Source organism: Sorex araneus, chromosome X (assembly GCF_027595985.1).
Source record: "Sorex araneus isolate mSorAra2 chromosome X, mSorAra2.pri, whole genome shotgun sequence".
Classification (NCBI taxonomy): Eukaryota; Metazoa; Chordata; class Mammalia; order Eulipotyphla; family Soricidae; genus Sorex; species Sorex araneus.
Genome location: NC_073313.1, coordinates 346,863,176 through 346,884,814, shown reverse-complemented (window position 1 = coordinate 346,884,814; position 21,639 = coordinate 346,863,176). Strand labels below are relative to the sequence as shown.

The window sequence follows — 21,639 nt, the reverse complement described above, 5'->3', positions numbered from 1 at the left end:
TAGAATAACTTTGAAATATGAGGGGATCAAGTCAAAGAAGGTCACACAACCAAGGGACAAGGATCTAAGGAAGGAAGGCAAGAGGAAATCAGCTCCAATGAGGGATAGTCTCCTGTATGGACATGGGGGATCGGGGAAGCAGAACCACTGCCTGTGCTCATCTGTGCAGCATCAGAGTCAGATGCCCCTTCAGTGTAAAAACACTGGGCCTTGCAGTTAAGGGGCCCCGACTCTGACTGTCAGCTCTCCTGTTACCCACTCTGTTACCTCAACCAAACAGCTAAAGTACATGGTTCTCAAAGTGTAAAGGGAAAAAACAGAAAACTCCACAGTGTTAAGTTTTATATGAGAATGAAATAAAAGAATGTGTGCAACCACAAAATAATGCACCAGGATATCCAAGTTAATTCCACAACGAACTGGCCACCTTGCTTGCTATGTAACCTTCAGCTAGTGTCTTGCCCCCCTCTGGCTCTCAGGCCCTTCAACTTTAGAGAGCACAGAGTTGAACAGGACTAGTGCTTCTCAATGCTCCCTTCAATAGTGCTCTCACTGTGCTGCCTATGGTTCTTAAGATGCTGCACATTAGCCTCTGTGGTCTACACAACAAACAGAAATCGCTATACTAAACATGCATTTTCAGACCTCCCGGTGCCTCCAATAAAAATCCTGACAAGCTCAAGTCTCTCGAATACCCCGAGAGTCCTCCCTGACAGTCACTGGGTCCCTCACCAGTTCCAATTTGTGAAGACTCAAAAAGGGCTTTTGAAATCCAAACTCCAGGAGTTAGTATGTTCTGAGGCATGGAACAACTTATTAAATAAGGATGAAGAGTGTGTATTTAATAATGGACCTCCAAAGGGCCTTTATTAAAGAAATGATGTGCTTGCACGAAATGGGGAAATTCTCTCTTCACAAAGAAGAATGATGTCTTCTCTGGGATTTAAAATGAACTTGTAAATACCTCCTGGCTTTTAGGCCTGTGGGACATGTGTGGTTTGGGGGTGGGGGAGCCTCTGTCCAGGAGCAGATTCATGCTCACCGCCAGGATGAGCCCCAGATCCGGACCCTCTCCCGCATGCTGTGCCTCAGGGCTGATCAGAGCAGGTGGGGCCTACAGGACACCAGCGGGGGGAGAGGACATACCCTTTCCCTCCCGCCTGGGGGGTTCCCGCCATCTGTGTGTACACAGATGGTACAGAGACAGTGTGTTCTGACGGGCAAACACACATGTGGCACTGGAATGGTTGCGCGCCACAAACAGAGAAAAGCAAGTGCTCCCTTGGGGAAGGACAGTCCTCTCCTCTGGGAACTCTCCCAGCTCCCAGCTGGGGCCAGCAACCGCTATCCTCAGCACAGTTGGTGGTCCCCAAAGATGCCTCCCAGGGTGGGGACAGCACACGCGGTGCGTGCAGCCTGACCTGCATCTCGGTGAGTGGGGTCCCCTCGGCAGCCTTCCAAGCAAACACTCCCAAGATGCAACACTCCCTCTCTACACAATCATGCTAAGTCTTGGCCCTGGGTGGTTGCCGAACAGTCGTCTTGGCTATTTCTGGGCGGTGTCACCAGCAGGGAAAGGAGTTTATCTACTTGATCTTCTGGCCGAGAAAAACCTCTTCCCCCAAAGGTGCTGTGCAGGTGAATGAAAATGGAGAGAGGACAGTGATGCGCTGAAGGGTGACCAGGGGGCACGTGGGTGGAGAGGAAAGAAACTGCCAGGAAAGGTTTAAGCAAGGACTTTGCCATTGGCCACCATTATTCTGGCTCCATCCTGCCCTCTGAAAGCCGAGCTGGGTCGAGCATGCAAGGAAGCAGCTACCTGGACAGGGCCCAGGTTCTCTCTGGCCTGGAACTGCCCTGTGTGTGCTGGATGGGATTCCAGTGGGCATAAGAATTAATTTGTAGGGGCTGGAGTGATAGCACAGCGGGTAGGACGTTTGCCTTGCACGCGGCCGACCCGGATTCAATTCCCAGCATCCCATATGGTCCCCTGAGCACCGCCAGGAATAATTCCTGAGTGCATGAGCCAGAAGTAACCCCTGTGCATCGCCAGGTGTGACCCAAAAAGCAAAAAAAAAAAAAAAAGAAAAGAAAAAGAATTATTTCATAATGTGAAGACCTATGCTGGCAGAATCCTACATTCCAACTTTCCTCCAACCAAGGAGATGCTTGGAGAAAAGCAATACCCAGGACACCGTGAGATCACCTCCTAACCCCCTGCAGGTGCTCAGGCCAGAGGCTCCTTCCCAGGTTGGCACAGACCCAGAAAGGCCACCTCAGTAAAGATGAGCAAAAGGGACAGCTGTCTACCTGGACTGATGTTACCCAGCAAGCAAAGACCCCAATATGGAGGGGAACCGCGTCACCTTCATACTAGGAAGTGATGAGACCAAAGCAAGACAGGGAGAAAGCCATTCCACAGCCAATCGGGAGGCCCCTCCATAAAACAATCCCATTCAGCCCACAGAATCAGAGCATGGGTTCCCACCACACTCCCAGGAATTCTGCACTTAACCAGTAGTACTTCCACTTAGGGCACTATTACCAGTGTTCTGGGTGTGAGCCAAAACACCTGTCACCTTACAGAGGAACTGAAGTACTGTTTCATGTCACATTTCAGTTTTGCTACATTCCTAGTTCATGTTCTAGACTTTTAACCCCAACTGGGCAAGTCCAAACCACCAGTTTTCAAGTCCTTTCCATTCTATTCAGTCACAGAATCAAACACTTGTTTCAACTTTTCACCCAGCGGGGATTTGGTTTAGTTTAAACTGTAAAACATCAAGTTTGGGACAAAATACGAGGACTTAAAAAAAAAAATTTTTTTTTCTTAGTAGGAATTAAAAACTAACTTAGGGACAAAGGAATTTTTTAATTCCAAAATACTGCCCTCAGCCATAAAACATTATTTCAAGATGCATCCAACAATAGCAGCAGCAGCCTCCGTTAAAATACAGGGCTTGCAGACATGCTGGGTACTCACGAGGAAATGTTGGTCTTTGCGTGTTCCTGTACAAGTTCTCCTTTGGGGTTGACGGTGAAGATTCTGTTCAAAGACACTCCTACTTGCTTATATGAATACACATCCTGTATTTGGCAAAGACAAAGAATTTATTAGTGAAACAAAGCCTGTAGGAAATACACACTAATTCAACACTACAAAATTTTCACAAACCCGGGGTCACTGATCCAAGTGGTATAGACAAAGAACACCACTGGACGTGAAAGATTCAATCTGGTGCCCTCTCTGAGCAACAGCTCCCTCATCTGCTCAGAAACTGAGTCAGAGAATCCACAACCCACCATGTCCCCTGTAATTTGGTTAACCCTTCTGTTCTCCCAATCACGTCCTCAGAGATGATCTTCAAAAGCAGGGAAATTTTCTTCCTGGAACGTCAGCCCCTAGTTTAACAGTTTTCAGAATGCTGAACTTTCCAGAAAAATTGGAAAGCAAACCTTAGGGCATGCTATCACCCTATCTGACAATCCTCTTGAAACAGGAGGAGCCTGATTCACCGATTTGCTAAGGACAAGTTTGGCAGCTGCTGCCAGGCAGAGTCCGACCCTTTTCAATGTTCCTGCTTCATATACCAGCGAATCATTTGGAATGTGAAGGCTGCAGTCTGATCTGTCAAGCTTCTCACTGAAACCCACTAGCCAATCTTCAAAGAAAACAAGAGGCCATGAAATAATTGACAGTAAGCTTGCCTTTCCGGGCGGGCAGGCAGGCAGCCCTGGGCCAGAACTTTCTCAGGGGAAGAGACTCTGACCTTGTGGACAGTGGAGGCCAGCCTTTCAGTGTCCTCTGGACAGGGCAGAGGCTGGAGTGTCAAGAGCCCTTATATACCCCCCCTCTGCTACTTACAGCCGGCCGGTTTCCAAAAGCAGCATAAAAGGGCTCTGTATTGGGGAAAAACAGGTTTTTGATGTCTGTCAAACACTGGACTTTAAACTTTTCTGGCTTCTTTTCAATCACTTCTCTGTTAAGACAAATAAATAAAGAATGGATCAGCATGAGAGGCAAAGCTTCTTAGCACTAGTCTATTTTTAACTGTCAAAGATGCCCTGGCACGTTCATGTCTCCGAAGGGAAATGTGCATGAGTCAGCTGAGTCCCCCCAGAAGAGCATCAGGCAGGCGATGCCAGCTTTCAAATCCATCCTCAAGGAAGACACTCAGGAGAGGGATTTCACCCCAGACCACCACCAGTCAGCCAGGCACACAGAGACACAGCGAGAGAGATATACACACAGAGACACAGAGAGATAAGAGTGAGAGAGAGAGGGATACCACGACCAATACACTCTCTCTCTCTCTCTCTCTCTCTCTCTCTCTCTCTCTCTCACACACACACACACACACATACACACACACACACACACACACACACACACACGGAGAGAGATAGAGAAAGAACACCTCAAAATCTCATTCTTGGAGTCTAGCAAACACCTCAAAATAACCTAAAAGAAGGAAAGCAAGAACCAGGTGTGGTCAGCCTCATGTGAGACTGTGAGTGCAAAAATTCTAAATGAATCCATAGATGCAAACGGGCTGTGGCAAAGCATGATAAGTTTTATTCCAGAACTGCTACTTCATACCTAAAAACCAAACAAAAGGCTTGCTCTTCAAGTCCATGTTCATCCTTGGCCACGTCGCTCACTATGCCTCTTTTGCCTTTTCCATTCCGGAGAAGCCCGTGTTCTCTCTTGAACACAAATCTCTTTTCTTTCTCTCCCCTCGTGTCTCTCAGTAAGTTTTATCCCATAAAAACTATCTGCTTCACTAAAGAAATAAACAACTAAGATAAAATAACAGACTGACAGGTAAGAGGAGAAATAAAATGATCTCAATAAAAATTGTCAGGGCGGGCCTTCTGCTTGCTGCTCCATCATCCCAGACAGGCTTGTATCATGGGGCCTACTGAAGAATGGGAGGCCCGACTTGTCCCTGCTGGGTGGGTCCCAGCAGCCTCCACACCTGACTTGCACAGTACCAAAGACCCACACCACAGCTCCTGACTGACCTTCAGCTCGCTGCTCCACCATCCCCAGGAGAGGTTTGCCTCTGGCTGACATCACTGGCCTATTCCAAAACGGGAGGCAGAATCTCTTCCTACTGGTAGGCCCGAGAAGCCTCCACACCCAACCAGCGCCATATCAAGGGCTCACACCAGAGCTCCTGAAGCAGGCGGCCGCTGCTGTGGCCGCACAATATAGCTACTTAGCAAATGACACATGTTGCTCACAGCTATTCTTCCTGTTATTCTGAGGATGGGCAGAGAACATAGAGAGCACTCTCTGAGCTTAATCCCTCAGTACCTTCTGGGGGAGGGGTGAGTAACTACAAAGACTCACCTCCAGTACAACAAGAGCACTAGAAAACCAGTGGGGGAAATACGTAGACGCCCACCAAGCTCAGTGAGCAAAAATAGTAACACCTAAGTCAAAAACAGCAGTGACTCCTCAGACAGTGTCTTTAGTGACACTCTGATCAGACACTACGTCAAAAATCTAACTACGGAAAACTTCTCTGAGTGCTTTAATAAAATAAAATTTGGAAGAAGAAAAAAGACCAAAAAAAAATAAATAAATGGGGCCAGAGCAGCAGTACAGCAGGTAGGGGGTTTGCCTTGCATGTGACTAAGCCAGGTTGGATCCATGGCAACCCATGTGGTTCCCAGGGCTCTTTAGGAGTGACCCCTGGGTGCAGAGCAAGGAGTAAGCCCTGGACACTGCCCCAGAACAAAAGCAAACAAAGCCAAAATGACTTTGAGAGGCCTTTCTAGAACAAAGACTTAGTACTTAGCATATGCTAATGAGGAGCTTGCTGCAGTCACAATAGCTTCCAGACACACCTACAGACAATCTGGCTTTCATTTGCAAACTGAAATCCACACAGCTCTAGGAACCCCAGGGACACTGCGCCAGCCACCACACCAGCTTTACCTAGCATGTGCAAACGGGGAGATTGACTCCCACAAAACAAGGCCAGACTGTGTGGCTGATGAGGGGGGATGGGGCGCGGGGGGAGGGAACGGTTCCTCCTGCATCCGAGAACCCTGTTTCTGGCACCCCTGTGGAGCCCACTGTGGACGCTGGCTTGAGAGGAGCAGTCCCGCGTTCTAGCTGTGCAAGAGGCCCCCGCAGGCAGGCAGTGTCAGGTCCCCCACACGCAGCACCGGGTACCTGCCCCCATCTGCTCTGCACATGGACACAGCCCCCTAGGTCCCCTGCACCCGCACAGAACCAAGCCCCCGACATGGACTTAGCACCATACCTGTGCAAGGCAGAGAAGAGGCTGCTTGGGCTCAGAAGCAGGGGCCCCTGGGGCAGCACCGTGCCCCTCTCGTTGACCCAGTGCAAATAGCCCCTCGTCATGTCCGCCATCCCGATGGCACGCGCTGAACAGTAGAGAAACTTGTATCCATTTCTGAAAGGAGAGACAGAAAGTTCACCCTGGATGGTCCCGGAAAATGGGTCTTCGTTGGCGCACAACCCCTGGGCCACTGGGTGAAGAAGAGCGTAGTTGCAGGACCCCAAGTGAACACCCTTTTAAAAAAAATCTTATTTTCAATCACGAAACACGCCCAAATGCGGTTTCCTGTCACTCTCTAAGTTACTGAGCCCTTGCTCTGCTCATCATCTTGGGAACATCCTCGGGGGAGGGGGTGTTTCCCGCCTCTTTTGCTCCTAGGGAAACTGAGGTTCAATGCATCCAAATGCCCACCTACTAGCACCCACCTGTCCATACACCCAGTCCCCGCTCCTAAGGAGGGCCAGCCAACACCCACAAAGGTCTAACCCCACAACACACAAGGACCAGCAAGTTGATCCCCTCCGTGGATAATTCCTGCCAGTGCGCAATTACACTGCTCATCCTAACACATACACACACACACACACACACACACACACACACACACACACACACACACACACACTATCCCTCCACAGCCCCTTAGATTTTGCTTTTTTTTTGTCTGGGGGGCCACATCTAGCAATTCTCAGGATTTATTCCGGCTCTGTGCTCCGTGGTCACTCCTGGTGGACTCGGGGGTACCATAATGGGTGCTGGGCACAGAACCTGAGTCAGCCACTTGCAAGGCAAGCTCCAAACCTGCTGTACTATCTTAGCTCCATCACCAAGCCCTTAGGTTTTACCTTTCCAGATCAAAGGCTATTTCCATTCCCCTTTATAGAAAACTCCTTCCTGGAAGCACTTGGGTCTGCACTGACCCTAATTTAACTCTTACCTCCCCACCTTCAATCTACCCACGGAGATTGCTTTTCCTTTTCATCATGTCCTAACGTCACCTAAGATGCCACCTTCACACATCCAGCCAACACCGCCTGTATTCTCATAGAGCATCACCCCTTCCTCTGACCCTCCTGTTCCAGCAGCCCTCCCCTTCCAAACAGGTTTCATCACCACCCCAGCCTCACTCCTGGGGGACACCTCCCCCACCCCATGCTTGAAATGCACATCAAGCATTAATAGTGTCATACAGTAACATATATATACATACATATATACATACATATATTTGCTTTGGGGGTCACACCCGGCGATGCTCAGGGGTTACTCCTGTCTCTGTACTCAGGAATTACTCCTGGCAGTACACGGGGAACCATATGGGATGCTAGGAATTGAACCCGGGTTGGCTGCGTGCAAGGCAAACAACCTACCTGCTGTACTATCACTCTAGCCCTACAATAACATAGATTTTTATACCCGCAAACTGGGGTGACATATTTGCCCACCCCACATTTGACAAAGGGTTCATTTCCAAGGTATATCACTGGCAAAAATTAATAAGAACAATCAGCCCTATCAAAAAAAGAAAAAAAAACAGGGAGACAAGATAAACAGGAACAACCTCAAAGAAGACACACAGACGGCTAAGAAGTATGTGAAAAAAGTGCCCAGCATCAGTGGCATCTGGGAAATGCAAAGTAAGACAACAGTGAGTTATCACCTCACACGAGAATGGCACATATGACTAGGAATGAAAAGCCAGCATTGGTGTGGGTGTGGGTGGGGAAAAGGAACCCTGTCGACCGTGAGAGGACATCAGCTCTTCAAACACAAACTGACCCTGCATCCCCACCTCTGGGCACCTCCCCCAGGGGCCCAAAAACTCAGTTCAGAAATTAAGTGCAAGCAGGGCTCCAATGAGCATTGCAGCAGCGCTAAATCACAATGGCCAAAATCTGGACGCCGGGTCCTGGCCTGAGACCCCGCACACCACAACTACTGCAGATCCTTCCCCCTCTGCTCCCGTCTGTGGTCTGTGACCTCGGCCTCCCTCCTGCCCCGTCCCCGCTGTTCCAGAGGACCGACTCTTCTCTGCGCTATAACCCTTGCTGGAGGGCAGCCCCCCACCCCACACGGATCTGTGTATGTACCACTGTGTCCACAGACTAGAGTTTCTTTCTCCTGTCAGCTATTCTTGGGCAGCAGGGCATCACGGGGCTGTCAGTGACCTACCTACGGGGCATCGAGTCTAGCTTCCTCCTTTTACCTCCTTTTGATTTGGGGTGGGGGTTCTCCCAAGCAGTATTCGGGGACTCTAGGGATCACTCACGGGAATAGTAGACCAAGCCGCCAGGAGGTTCAATGCTGCAGCCTGGCACCTGGGTGGTGCTGCTCGAGCACTGGGGTTCCGGGACCACCTGGGCCACAACCAGCCATGCTCAGGGTGGGCCAGGAGGTACCAGGCTTCAAAATAGATTCCTGCACATGGAAGGCATAAGCCCTTGCAATATCTCTCCAGGCCTGTGATTTCCTGCGTTCCTAGTTGAGGAAACACCAGCTGGGCGAGGAGAGCAGGGAGGGTGGGTCCGTGGGGAACGGATGGCCACCGTGTGGCCAAGTCTAATGTTCCACAAACGCTGAATGAGCGTGGACGCTGAGCTGTGCACAGAGCTGTCCAGGGCCTCCACAGGTTGGTCACGGTTCATTTTGATCAATAACTTTTATGGAAGCTTTTTCGAATCAATAACCAGGCAAGTCTTTACAACCTCTCTGGGAACAAGGTAACAATCAGCCTCAGAGGTAATTTCTTACAGGCCAACCATATTCAAACGAGCCATTACATCTGGCAAGAGAATAAACAGAAGTGCCCTCAACTTCTATTGTTTTCAGGCCACGAGCTGTCAGCGCGGCTGGGCTCTGGGTTTTCCCTGGGACAAACCCGTAACACAGGGAATAACATTTAGGTGGGGCCCAATTCCAGGGGCGCCAGGTGGGGAATGAGATCAGTCCAAAATGAAAGGCCAGGGGCTTCATCTTGGGACTCCAGAAACCACTAGAAAGGACTCAGCCAACTGACCACGGTTTGGGAGATCCGTGATTTACGGCCAGTGTCAGTCCTAGGTCCCTCCATCTCCCCGCAGATGCCGCCTCTCACTTGGAGGAGACAGCAGAGGCTGGTGGGGGACACTGCCAGGAAGGGGTTCACCAGTGGTCAGCTATGACAGCCTCACATCACGTCCAGCCCCGGGCAGATTTCTGAGAGCCAGAGCTTTGAACTCGACTTTGTGAGGCCTGGGCACCTGGGCTGTGCACCACAGGCAAAAATCAGAGGTGAAACAGCCCTGGTCCAGAGATGTAGCAACCAGTCCCGGCCGGCACCACAGCACCGGAGATCCCTCTGGGCCCCATATCAAGCTAATTTCACCGGAGCACCCCAGAGCAGGTGCTGTCTTCCCCACCTACTCCAGATGGAATCCCGGCATCCAAGAGCTTCCACAAGCAAGGCCTAGGTCTGCGGGTACCAGGACTAAATCTCCAGGCCGCATAGCAGCAGAGGTGCTGGGCTGTCCCTCCCCGGCTCCCTACCTGCTCTGCAGCCTAGCTGTCACACGCACAAGCTTCCACTGGGTGCCATCTTGGCACACCAACAGCCCTGGCCCAGAGACTCCCAATTGAGTCCCAAAATAGATTAGAACCCTGCAGAGATGTCTCTGGAACCCAACTATCTACAATCTAGGATCCCAAAAGCATGCAGTCACAACGCGGCCACACAAACTCTCATGATATTCAAAATAAGCAATGGAAAATAGATTGTCTAGCTTGCAAGCAGCCGACCCAGGTTCGATTCCTCCGTCCCTCTCGGAGAGCCCCGCCAGCTACTGAGAGCATCCCGCCTGCACAGCAGAGCCTTGCAAGCTACCAGTGAGTATTCAATATGCCAAAAACAGTAACAACAAGTCTCACAATGGAGACATTCCTAGTGCCTGCTCAAGCAAATCAATGAACAATGAGAAGACAGTGTTACAGTGTGTTAACAAGCATCTGCCCCTAGCAGGCAGGCTTGAATGGTGGAAGGTGGTGGGAAAATTCAGAAAAAACACAATACCCAAAAGTAGACAGTGAGCATTGGGAAAATTGTCTGCCATTGAGGCAGAGTGAGGACTGGGATGGGGCGGGGGTGGGGAGGATACTGGAAACACTGGTGGTAGAAAATGTGCACTGATAGAGGATGGGTGTTCAACCATTTTATGGCTGAATCTCAAACATAAAAGCTTTGTAACTGCATCTCACAATGATTCAATAAAATTTAAAAAAAAAAGAAAGAAAGAAAAGAAAAAATCAAAGGTGAAGGCAAGCCAGGCAAGGCCACCAGAGGAGCAAAGGGGGAACAAATGTGGGGGCGGGGGGGGGGAGGTGGATCGGGAGCGCAGCTGCCCCGCAAGAGGGCTGGGGAGAGGCTGAAATGAAGCAGAGAGAGGGGGAAGAGGCGCACTGAGGAAGGTGCCCTTGATCTGTGTGCCAGTCGGTGACACGGGAGGCCTGATCGTCACTGGCCTAATTGTCTGGGTGCCAGATGACACACACTCACCTCAAAGAACATACAAATGTCAAACTTCTTCCTCTCAACCCAAATAAAAATACCAAAAGTCGGCCAGAACGAAAGTCCTGTGGGTAGGGCATTCGCCTTGCCTGCAACTGACAGAGTTCATCCTCAGCACCCCACACAGGTAATCCCCCAAGCACCTCCAGCAGTGATTCCCTGAGCACAGAGCCAGGAGTAAGTCCTCAGCACCACTGGCTGTGGCCCCAAAATGGAAAAAAAAAAAAAAAGAAAATACCAGAAGCCAGAGCAATAGTCCAGAGGGTAGGGTGTTTCCCTTGCATGCAGTCAACCAGTTTTGATCCGTGGCAACCCGCTTAGTTCCCAGAGCACCGCCAGGAGTGACCTCTGAGTGCAGAGCCAGGAGTAAGCCCTGAGCACTGCTGGGTGTGGCCCCAAAGGAAAACAACAAGACCAGAAGCAGTCAGTGCTACTCGGATCCTTGCCAACAGATTCCTACCACCACTTTCTCCGTTAAAAAAGAAAAAATCATTCAGTGCCACTCTGCACCCTTCCCACCAACAATCTACCCTCTTTAAGTGAACAAACAGGAAGTACCCACCCCCAAATGCTGTACATACTGCACCTCTGGGAAACATGCTCGAAATCAAAGGAAATTACGATCAACCGTTGCAGGGTAAACTAACCACTGTTTGAAGAAGACACCTTTTTTGGGAAAATCCAAGGAGACACAGAAATCAAGATTAAAAGGGGGAAAAATATATATATATATATATATATATATATATATATATATATTCATCTCATCACTGCAACTATGCCTTCTTTTAATTCTGATGTTAGCACAAGGGCAAGAATAGATCTATGCTCCAAAAGCCAAAAAAAATGAGTCAGACTGTGAACAACTCAGCATCCTGACCCATGAGGATCTCTTTCATCTAAAGCTAGATGCAATGCTGAGGGTCCGGAGAGCAGAGGCAGCCCAGCGGCCTCCTCTGCCCCTGAATGAGAGGCAGCTGCGGTGAGGTCGTGGAGGGGAAGGTCTGCACCCCACCCTTCAGAAGAGCACGGAGCCGGGAGTCTCTGCAGTGGACAGCCTGGCAATACGGAGCAAACCTCGAAGTGGGCCTCTCCAAGCCAGCCCTGCTTCTCCCGAACTGGACGGGACAGCAGTCCTTGCCCGCGGGTGTCTTCGAAATAAATACCACCTGCAAGGGCTCGGGAGGTGATGTGTGTCTACCCAGAATTGGGGCTTTTGTGCAGCCTTCAGAGAGAATGAGGTCAACCCTGCATGCAGTGAAAGGGACAGATAGATTACAAACGAACACGCCGCGCTGGTGTGTGGGGGGCGGGGGCTAGGGGAGTGTGTTGTGCAAGACAACCAAGCGTGGAAGAGACGGAGAAGGCAAGACCTCTGTCCTTTAAGATGTCTCGAGTCTTTGCCTCTCTGGTATTTTTAAGAGAATCCAGGCAACCGCGAAAGTGGGCAGGTAAGCGTGCATGGAGAGTCGCTGGCAATGCATACGCCCCCACCCTACCCAAGCATGTGCCAGGGGGAGCCCTGGTGGTCCTGAGCAGTGCCATGCCCACGGCTGTGCCCCGCAGAGGCAGCCAGCACCACTAGGTGTGATCCCTATTTTAAGTTAAGGCCAGGCAGGGGAGAGGGGCTGGCCCTTCCCAGCTCCCCGCCCACTTGGGGTTGTGGCTGCCACGCCCAGGAACTGCCTCCCGGCGCCATCTCAGTGCATCAACGGCCCTGATCCAGAGACACAGCAGTGAATCCCAGAAGACAGCAGCTCGCCGGAGACCTCGCCAGACCCCTTCTGAGTCAGTTCCACCGGGGCACCTCAGAGGGAGCAGGTGTGCCCTCTGTGCCCACTCCGGATGAAACCTCGATGGCTACGAGCTTCCAGAAGCAAAACCCAGGTACGAGGGTTCAGGGGCTAAGACTCCAGGCCATATGCCAGCAGCAGAGACAGGATCTTCCTGTCTCCCCACCAGCTTGGGGTCCTGGCTGTCACACCCACGATCTGCCTCACCGACCTTGATCAAGAGACTCCCAAATGAATCTCACAATGCATTAGCTCCCTACAGAGACGTCTCTGGACCCCAACTATTTGCAATTTTAGAATTCCAGAAGCATGCAGGTGCTTTCGCGGACGTGCAATCTCTCAAGATATTCATGATGTCACTGTCACTGTCATCCTGTTGCTCATCGATTTGTTCGAGCAGGCACCAGTAACATCTCTCATTGTGAGACACTGTTACTGTTTTTGGAATATCCAATACGCCATGGGTAGCTTGCCAGGCTTTGGCGTGTGGGCACAATACTCTCGGTAGCTTGCCGGGCTCTGTGAGAGGGGCGGAGGAATCGAACATGGGTCGGCCAGGTGAAAGGCGAATGCCCTACCGCTGCAATAGAAAATAAATTATCTAGCATCTGCCCCTGGCAGGAAAGCTTGAATAGTGGTAGAAAAATTCATAATAATAGTGGTGGGAAGGTGTAATAATGGTGGGATTGGTGTTGAATACTGAGTGTAATCAATTAATGTGAACGACTTTATGAAAACAAAATTTAAAAAAAAAAGAAAGATGAGGCCAGAGATAGTACAGTGGGTAGGGCATTTGTCCTCATGTACGGCCAGAAGTGACCCCTCAGCACAGAGCCGGGGCTAAGCCCTGAGCACCACCGGCTGTGGCCCAAAAACAAACAAAAGAATGAAAAAGATAAAAGCATGTACTCCTGTCCTGGGTCTCTGAGGTCCTGGGAAGACCACTGAGAAATGCAGAGCGGACCGCTGGGTCCCTATACAAGCCTCAGGGGAGAGACTCACATACACCCGCATGGCTGTATTCAGGGTCACTAGCAGATGGGGGTCCTGTCTCAATGAAACATCAGTGTGAGAGGCTCAGGCACAACAACTTTTATATTTTGGGGAGGAGGAGGTTTGGGCCACACCCAGCTGTGCTCGGGGCTTACCCTGAGCTCAGAGATAACTCCTAGTGGTACTCAGGGGACCCTGTGGGGTGCTGGGGATCAAACCCAGGTCGGCTATACGCAAGGCAAGCCTCCGTCCTGCTGTACTATTTCTCTGGCCCCTATTTTCACAACTTTTCACCCTATTTTCACAACTTTTTAGAGATGAAATCCAGAGCTGGAGAAACAGTGCAGGAGGAAGAGGCATGAGGCCAAGCTGGATTCCATCCCTGAGATTGCATATGTGGTGCCCGGAGCACTACCAGGAGTGACACCTGAGCACAGAATCAGGAGTAGCCTGAGCACTGTCATCAACAGCCCCTGAGCATTGCCAGGAGTGACGCTTCCCACTCCACCCCACCCAAAAATACAAAAGTCTATTCTAGAAAAAGTAAAATCGAGAGTGTGAGAATCAATCAGAAGCTTGAATCCCGGTTGGCTAGAAGGTCCTGCCACAGCCACCCCACGCCACAGCGCTGAAGGTCCAGGAGGACCCTGTCATCATCTCAGCACCTGTCAGGGACATGCAGAGGACACGCGTGACCAGAGGGCAGGGCAGTGGCTGGTCCCCCGAGCCCAGAGGCTGGGAATGGTTGAGGAGTTCCACCCCACACTTCCTCCCTGCACCCGAGGGTCAGACGCAGGCGTGAGCTGGGGACCCACGGCCAGGCTTCCCACCCTGGCACTCCCTGGTTGTGGTCCTGAGGCAGGTCCAGGCTGAGAAGTGGGCGTGGTCAGAGCCTTAGGAGGAAGGAGATGGTGCTCGGCGCCGGTCAGGGGGCAGCGGGAAGAATATCCATGTCCCCAAACCCGGGGAGACCCGAACAGAAGCAACCACTCAGGGGCCAGGCCCAGAAGGGGGAGGTGGGGTCTGCCCACCAGCAGGAGGGGGAGGTGGAGTCTGCCCACCAGCAGGAGGGGGAGGTGGAGTCTGCCCACTGGCAGGAGGGGGAGGTGGGGTCTGCCCACCAGCAGGAGGGGGAGGTGGAGTCTGCCCACCAGCAGGAGGGGGAGGTGGAGTCTGCCCACTGGCAGGAGGGGGAGGTGGGGTCTGCCCACCGGCAGCCTGGGAGCTGGCACAAAGCACTTTAGCTCTGTTTGCTTCTCTCCCTCAAAGTGGAGAAGGGAGGGGAGTGAGCACTTGCTTTCCAGATAAAAAGGCTTTAACGAAGTGGCGCTGGGGCTGGAGCAATAGCACAGCGGGGAGGGTGTTTGCCTTGCACATGGCTGACCCGGGTTTGATTCCCAGCATCCCATAGGGTCCCCTGAGCACCGCCAGGAGTAATTCCTGAGTACAAAGCCAGGAGTAACCCCTATGCATTGCTGAGTGTGACCCAAAAAGCCAATTAATTAATTAATAAAAGCAGCGGGGTTGGAGCAATAGCACAGCGGTTGGGCTTTCTCCTTTAACGCGGCCGACCCGAGTTCGATTCCTCCGCCCCTATCGGAGAGCCCGGCAAGCTACCGAGAGTATCGAGCCCACGCAGCAGAGCCTGGCAAGCTACCCGTGGTGTATTGGATATACCAAAAACAAAAACAATAAGTCTCTCAATGAGAGACATTACTGAGAGACGTTACTGGTGCCTGCTCAAACAAATCGATGAGCAACGGGATGACAGTGACAATAAAAGCAGCACAGGTACGAGACAGGAGACAGCTGCTGGAGACCGACCACCCAGGGCAGAAGGATGCGGCTCTATCTGGTGGTGCCCCTCTCTCACACCCCGGGAGCCCTGCCAGCTGCTGCAGCCCTAGTGCCAATCCCCTCCCCCCCAACCCAAGCACCACGCAGAGCCCGGGACCACCAGGCCTGGCACTGAAGCACCGGCCCAAGTCCCAGGCCCTGGAGCAAGCCGGAAGCAACCCCTCTAAGGCAGAGAATGTCAGTTAAAGCGCGGTTCCGTGGCCTGGCCATTCCCCGGGAGCTCCCAGAGCAGGAGGCCCAGACGCCGGCTGTGGGCTGTTTCCCGGGCCGGAACCACAACTGGGACCTGCACTGTGTGAGCCCAGAGGAGCGCACTCGGCATGGACCAGCTGCAAGCGCCCACCGGGGGGGCCTCGAGTTTCCCTCTGCGTCCAGAGAGCTTCAGTCCCTCCCTGGAAGGAGCCAGGATGGCAGCCAGGGCCTCCCGCCAGCAAGGAGAAGCCCACTCAGGCCCACAGAGCTGCCTGCCCCCTGCCCTCTCCCCCTGCTGACTCAGTTCTCCCCTCCTTGCCTCTCCTGTCCCCGAGCACTGAATTCCAATTAAGAGCCGGCAGGAGCCCTAAGAATCCCGGCGGCCACCAACTTCCAGAACCCAATGTAATGCCATGCACTCGGGTCCAGTGACTCCAGGTCTCAAGGGACAGGGGATGGGCCGGTCCCACTCATCTCCCTGTCCCCATGGGACCCTCGGTGTCATGCCCACGGACTGCCTCCGGCTCTATTTAAGCTCCTTAACAGCCATGATCCAGAGACACACAAAAGAATCTCGGAATCGAGCAGCTTACTGCAGATTTCTCCAGACCTAACTATGTAAAAATTTTAGAATTCTAGGAGTGCGCGGCTACGAGAGTGGCCACATGACACCTTATGCTATTTATAACAAGTAATACAAAATAAATTATCTAGCATCTGCCTGTTCAGCAGGTTTGAGTGGTGGCGGGAAAATTCAAAATAATTGTTGTGGGAGGGTGTAATGATGGTGGGACTGGTGTCAAAATATTGAATGTAATCCATTACTGTGAACAACTTGATGAAAATAAATTTTTTAACTTAAAAAAAATTTTTTTTAAATAAAAGAGTTGGCAGAAGGGCCAGAGGGGATATCGTACAGCAGGTAGGGCATCTGCTTTGCACACAACAGACCTGAGTTCAATCCCCGGCATCCCGTATGGTCCCTCAATCACTGCCAGGAGTAATTCCCAAGCATAGAGCCAGGAATAACCCCTGGTATGACCTAGTGTGACCCAAAAAGAAAAACAAAATAGTTGGCAGGATTCTCCATGTATGCAGGATTCCAGCACACACACACCCTACATCAGTGGCCATGGGGCAACCCCCCACCCTTTGCAAATCCAGCGCATACCCCAGAAACAGCGTCTGAAGCCATCAGGTGGGCTCCAGAGTCTATGCCCAGGGCCCCTGTACTTACTGGCTTACTTTATGGTAGAGCTTGGCAATGCCCTGGTGGGTCCAATCCTTCCCAAGGGTGGGCAAAATGTGGCCCAGAGTATCTGATCTGAAGAAAGACAGGGATGAGAAAAGGGTGGAGCAAAAGAAAAAACATGCCCACTGCAATTCATGGCACCATCAATGTTACCCCCCCCAAAAAAAAATAAATGCAAACAAGACCCCTAATCTACTTCTGATAGTAAGAATAAAACAGAGTAAAAATGTCCCAGGAGGAATACGTTAACCAGCCAAAGGACATCTGCCAAAGCCCTTTCTTGCAAACGGAAGGCCCTGCTTCAGAAAGGTGCTGTCCCCAAGGACCAGCAGGACCCAGGGGCCTCGACACCCCAGTGGGAAAACAGCACCGAGGCCTCCCTGTGAATCTGGCATTCATGGGGACAAAGATCCCCCCCCCACCCCCAAGCACCACAGGCCTGAGGAGTGGGCCAGGGGTCCGTGTGGGGCTCGGGCTCTCCCCGGCCCTACCAGACGGGCCTACCTGGTGATGGTGCCGTCGATGTCTGAGATGACGACTTTATCGTCCCAGTCCCACAGGTAGATGGTGCCCTCACAGCGACACGTGCCCTGGTACTGCGTGGTGACGCTGAAGATCACCGAGTTCGGGCCGTTCTTCAGCTTCAAGCTTTTCTGGAAAACACAACCCATGTGGCTGCCCAGGGGAGAGACAGCTGCCCTTGTCCCTGGGGGAGTAGATGAGGATTTGTGTGTGTGAGTGTGTGTGTATATGTGTGTGTGTGTGTGTGTGTGTGTGTGTGTGTGTAGGAGAGGGGTCAAGGAAACAGAATGTTGGGTCAACCCGACAGAGCTCAGGGCTAACTCCTGGCTCTGTGGTCACGGATCACTCCTGGGGGTGCTAAGACCACCTGGGTGCCAGGGATTGAACTGGGGTCCGCTGTGTGCAAGGCAAGCAAGCACTTGCACTTGACCCACTGTACTATTTCTCTAGTGCGCGCCCCCCGCCCCCCGCCATGAGGGTATTTTTTCACTTTTTGGGACTTCACCTGGCAGTTGTTTTTTTTTTTAATCAAAGACTTTCATTTGCCGGGGCTGGGACAATAGCACAGCGGGTCGGGCGTTTGCCTTGCACACTGCTGACCAGGGTTCGATTCCCAGCATCCCCTACGGTCTCCTGAGCACCGCCAGGAGTAATTCCTGAGTGCAGAGCCAAGAGTAACCCCTGTGCATCGCCGGGTGTGAGCCAAAAAGAAAAAAAAAAAAACCTTTCATCTGTTTAATGTTAATAGATTTGATTTTTTGACTGGTGAGGGAAAATGCAACCTAAGAATACAGTTATTTAATTATTCATATTAACCACATTACCTTTGAAAACCCTTTGCTATGGTTCTTTTCTTTCCCAGTGGAGTGTAATAGTCATATATAATTTTAGATTCATGTGTACATATATATATATATATTGTACAATGGTTATCAAAAATATAGCACTTTTTTTAGAAAACTACAAATTTTTAATACTGCAGTGATTCTAGTGCCAGGTTGTATGTGATATTTCCTAGGCATGCTTATTTTATGCCTGGAAGATTGTACCTCTTTTTTATTCTTTTCATTTTATAAAGTAGTTCACAATATTCGATTACATTTAATATTCAGACACCAATCCCACCACCATTACACCTTCCTACCACATTTCAGATGTTTCCATCCCAAACTCCAACTTCCACCCCACAGAAAAACTGAAATAATGTATTTTGTATTGTGTAATGAAAAACCTCTGAAAATGCTACAGAAAAATTTCCTCAGAGGAAACAGTGTGAAGATTGTTGTATTTTACCAGTTTTTTTTTTAATACCATCTGTGGCCCTCGCTCCACAGCACCAGGTGTCTGCCCTGGAGGAGAGGGTCCTTCCTGGGGGTGGAGACCCTCACCCCCGGGCCTTCCCCGGCCTGCCTGGGAGGCAGCTCATCAGGCTCTGCAGGGCACTCGCTCTTCAGGGGCAGGCTCGCCTTGCTGCTTCTGGAGGCGTTTATTAGCCGGGGTTCAAACAGGGCAGGCAGGTTGGAGTGAGGGTACAGTGGGGTAGGACGCTTGCCTTGGTCGACCCGGGTTTGGGCCCCAGCACCCCACCTGGTCCCCTTGAGCCCCGCCAAGCCTGATCCCTGAATGCACCGCAACCAAGAGTGGCCCCCAAACCAAACACCAAAACCAAAAACCGGTTACGGGCTTGGTTCTAAGAAACCAGAGCTCCGGAACAGGCATCACCACTGACCCACGACCAGAGATGAAGGGACACAGGGGTAGTCTGACTGACACCTGAGGGAACAGAGTGCCCCCGCCCCCAAGCAGGGGTGGGTGAGAGAGAGGTCAGTTCTCGGATACATGGCGGGCCCAGAGGCACATGTCTCGACCCCCCAATTGCAAACACACGCAGAGAGCCAAATTTGGTTCTGGTGGATTTTAAGCTCTCAGTCAGGACGCGCCAGTGCAGGCCTAGTGGCTGCCTGACTTGGGGTCCCCTCTGTGGTCTGAGAGACTCTGCAGCAGCAGGGGCACTCCTGGGCCTAAGGCGGGTGTCTGCGGCCCTCCACTACCTTTCCCACCGAAGGCCAAAGCACCGCTGGGTCCGAGCGAGAGAACAGTCGGGAGGGCGTTTGCCCTGCTTGGGGTCAACCCGGATTCAATCCCCGGTGCCCCAAATGGTCCCGCAAACATGGTCAGAAGTAAGCACAGCCGGGAGGAACCCCTGAGCATCGCCAAGTGTGGCCCCAAAACTGACTACACAGATAAAAGCCGAGCACAGCGGTGTCTGGTGCCCACTCGGTACCGCACGAAAGCCAGAGAGCAGCTTTGCTCACCGCCTGCTGGCGGCAGGACTCGGGGGGGAAGGGCCAGGTCCGGACTGGTCTTCCAGGCACGGGCACAGAGCGCAGAGGGCTGGAGCTGCAGGCTCTGCGGGCAGACACCCAGCTGGAGTCACCTCAGCCCCAGGCATCACTGGGTGTGGCCCAAGAACAAAAAGAAAAACACCAACCTGGCTGATCACAAGGGCTCAGGGCTTGGATACCCCTGTCCCCGGCCCCCTCCCCCACTCAGGAGAGACAGTTGAGTCAACCAACACCTCTCATGCTCTGCAAGATTTGGGGCCAACAGCCCTGATCCTCTAGAGACCCAGCAACCAGTCCCGGCCGGCACCACAGCACCGGAGATCCCTCCGGGCCCCATACCGAGCTAATTTCACCGGAGCACCCCAGATGGAGCAGGTGCTGTCTCCCCGCCTACTCCAGATGGAATCCCAGCGTCTAAGAGCTTCCACAGGCAAGGCCCAGGTATGCGGGTACCAGGACTAAATCTCCAGGCCGCATGGCAGCAGAGGTGCTGGGCTGTCCCTCCCCGGCTCTCTGCCCGCCCTGTGGCCTAGCTGTCATGCCCACAAGCTTCCACTGGGCACCATCTTGGCGCACCAACAGCCCTGGCCCAGAGACTCCCAATTGAGTCCCCCAATAGATTAGAGCCCTGCAGAGACGTCTCTGGAACCCAACCATCTACAACCTAGGATCCCAGAAGCACGCAGCCGCAATGATATTCAAAATGAGCAACGAAAAATAAATTATCTAGCATCTGCCCCCTGGCAGGCAGGCTTGAATGGTGGTGGGAAAATTCTAGAAAAAAAAACATAATGCCCAGAAGGAAAGAGAGAGTATTTGGGACATTGTCTGCCACGGAGGCAGGGTGAGGACTGGGAAGGGGGTGGGGTGGGGGTGGTTTGGATACTGAGGACCTTGGTGGTGGAAAATGTGCACTGGTGGAGGATGGGTGCTCGATCATAGTATGGCTGAATCTCAAACATGAAAGCTTTGTAACTATCTCACAGTGATTCAATAAAATAATAATTTTTTTAATTAAAAAAATTTTAAATAAAATTTTTAAAAGTTTGGGGTTCATCAAGGTGAATTAGCTCCCCACCAGGCTGCCTCCCCCAGCACTTGAGGGAACCAGAGCTGCTTCCGGGTGACAGACAGGAAGTGAAGTTCGCCCCCCAGTGGGCACGCACACAGGGGAGCAAGAGGAGGGCCTGGAGGTAGCCAGGGGCCCCTGGAGTAGGACAGGTACCAGGAAGTACAAAGGGGATGCCAGAGACCAGCAGGGCCACCCGGGCACCCTCGGGGAGCCCGTGCCCACGACGCAGCCAGGGAGGACACTCACCAGCTGCTCCGAAGTGAGGCGGAGGGTCTTTTTGTAGCCGACGTTGGACAAGAGGGGGAGGTGGCCGGCGCTGGGTGGCTTGGCAGCTGCGTGCTCTTCATCACTGGAGGATGATTCATGCTTGATTCTGGAACACACGGTGATGTAATCGCCAATTAGGAAATGCATCTGGGCAGCCATTAAAAATGCATTAGCCCGGAATCAATGATGCAGTCGATGGGGTCTCCCCGGAGCTCTGTCTCTCGGGTGGTCCTGCACCATATCCGTTACATCTGTCAATGAACTCACTGAACTCCCATTCACGAGGCTGCTGCATTATTCATCCGGGGCGGCCTGTCCTCATTCACCGGCCCGTGCGCCAAGAGCCAGCCTCCCCCCGCCTTACGCCGAGAGGTGCCTCCTTCCTGGCGAGCAGGATCAAACCCTGTCCTTGGCCTTGGCCGCGATGCTCACGCTCTCTCTCGTCCCCTCTGAGGCCCCAGGCCAAGAACAAGAGCACACAGCCCCTCC

At 52.1% G+C, this 21,639-nt stretch overlaps 1 protein-coding gene across 7 annotated transcripts in view; it reads right to left on the bottom strand.

Annotated features, from left to right (window-relative positions):
* The window catches only part of LPIN1 (lipin 1), a 158,187-nt gene that overhangs the window by 3,137 nt on the left and 133,411 nt on the right, over nucleotides 1-21,639 (bottom strand). For all 7 annotated transcript variants that reach the window (XM_055120998.1, XM_055121000.1, XM_055120999.1 and 4 more), the window contains 6 exons: nucleotides 21,130-21,256; nucleotides 17,449-17,597; nucleotides 16,930-17,016; nucleotides 6,279-6,431; nucleotides 3,866-3,980; nucleotides 2,984-3,087 (listed from right to left, as the gene is read on the bottom strand). In XM_055120998.1, coding sequence (XP_054976973.1) covers nucleotides 2,984-3,087; nucleotides 3,866-3,980; nucleotides 6,279-6,431; nucleotides 16,930-17,016; nucleotides 17,449-17,597; nucleotides 21,130-21,256 — 735 coding nt within the window. The remainder of the gene's footprint in view (nucleotides 1-2,983; nucleotides 3,088-3,865; nucleotides 3,981-6,278; nucleotides 6,432-16,929; nucleotides 17,017-17,448; nucleotides 17,598-21,129; nucleotides 21,257-21,639) is intronic.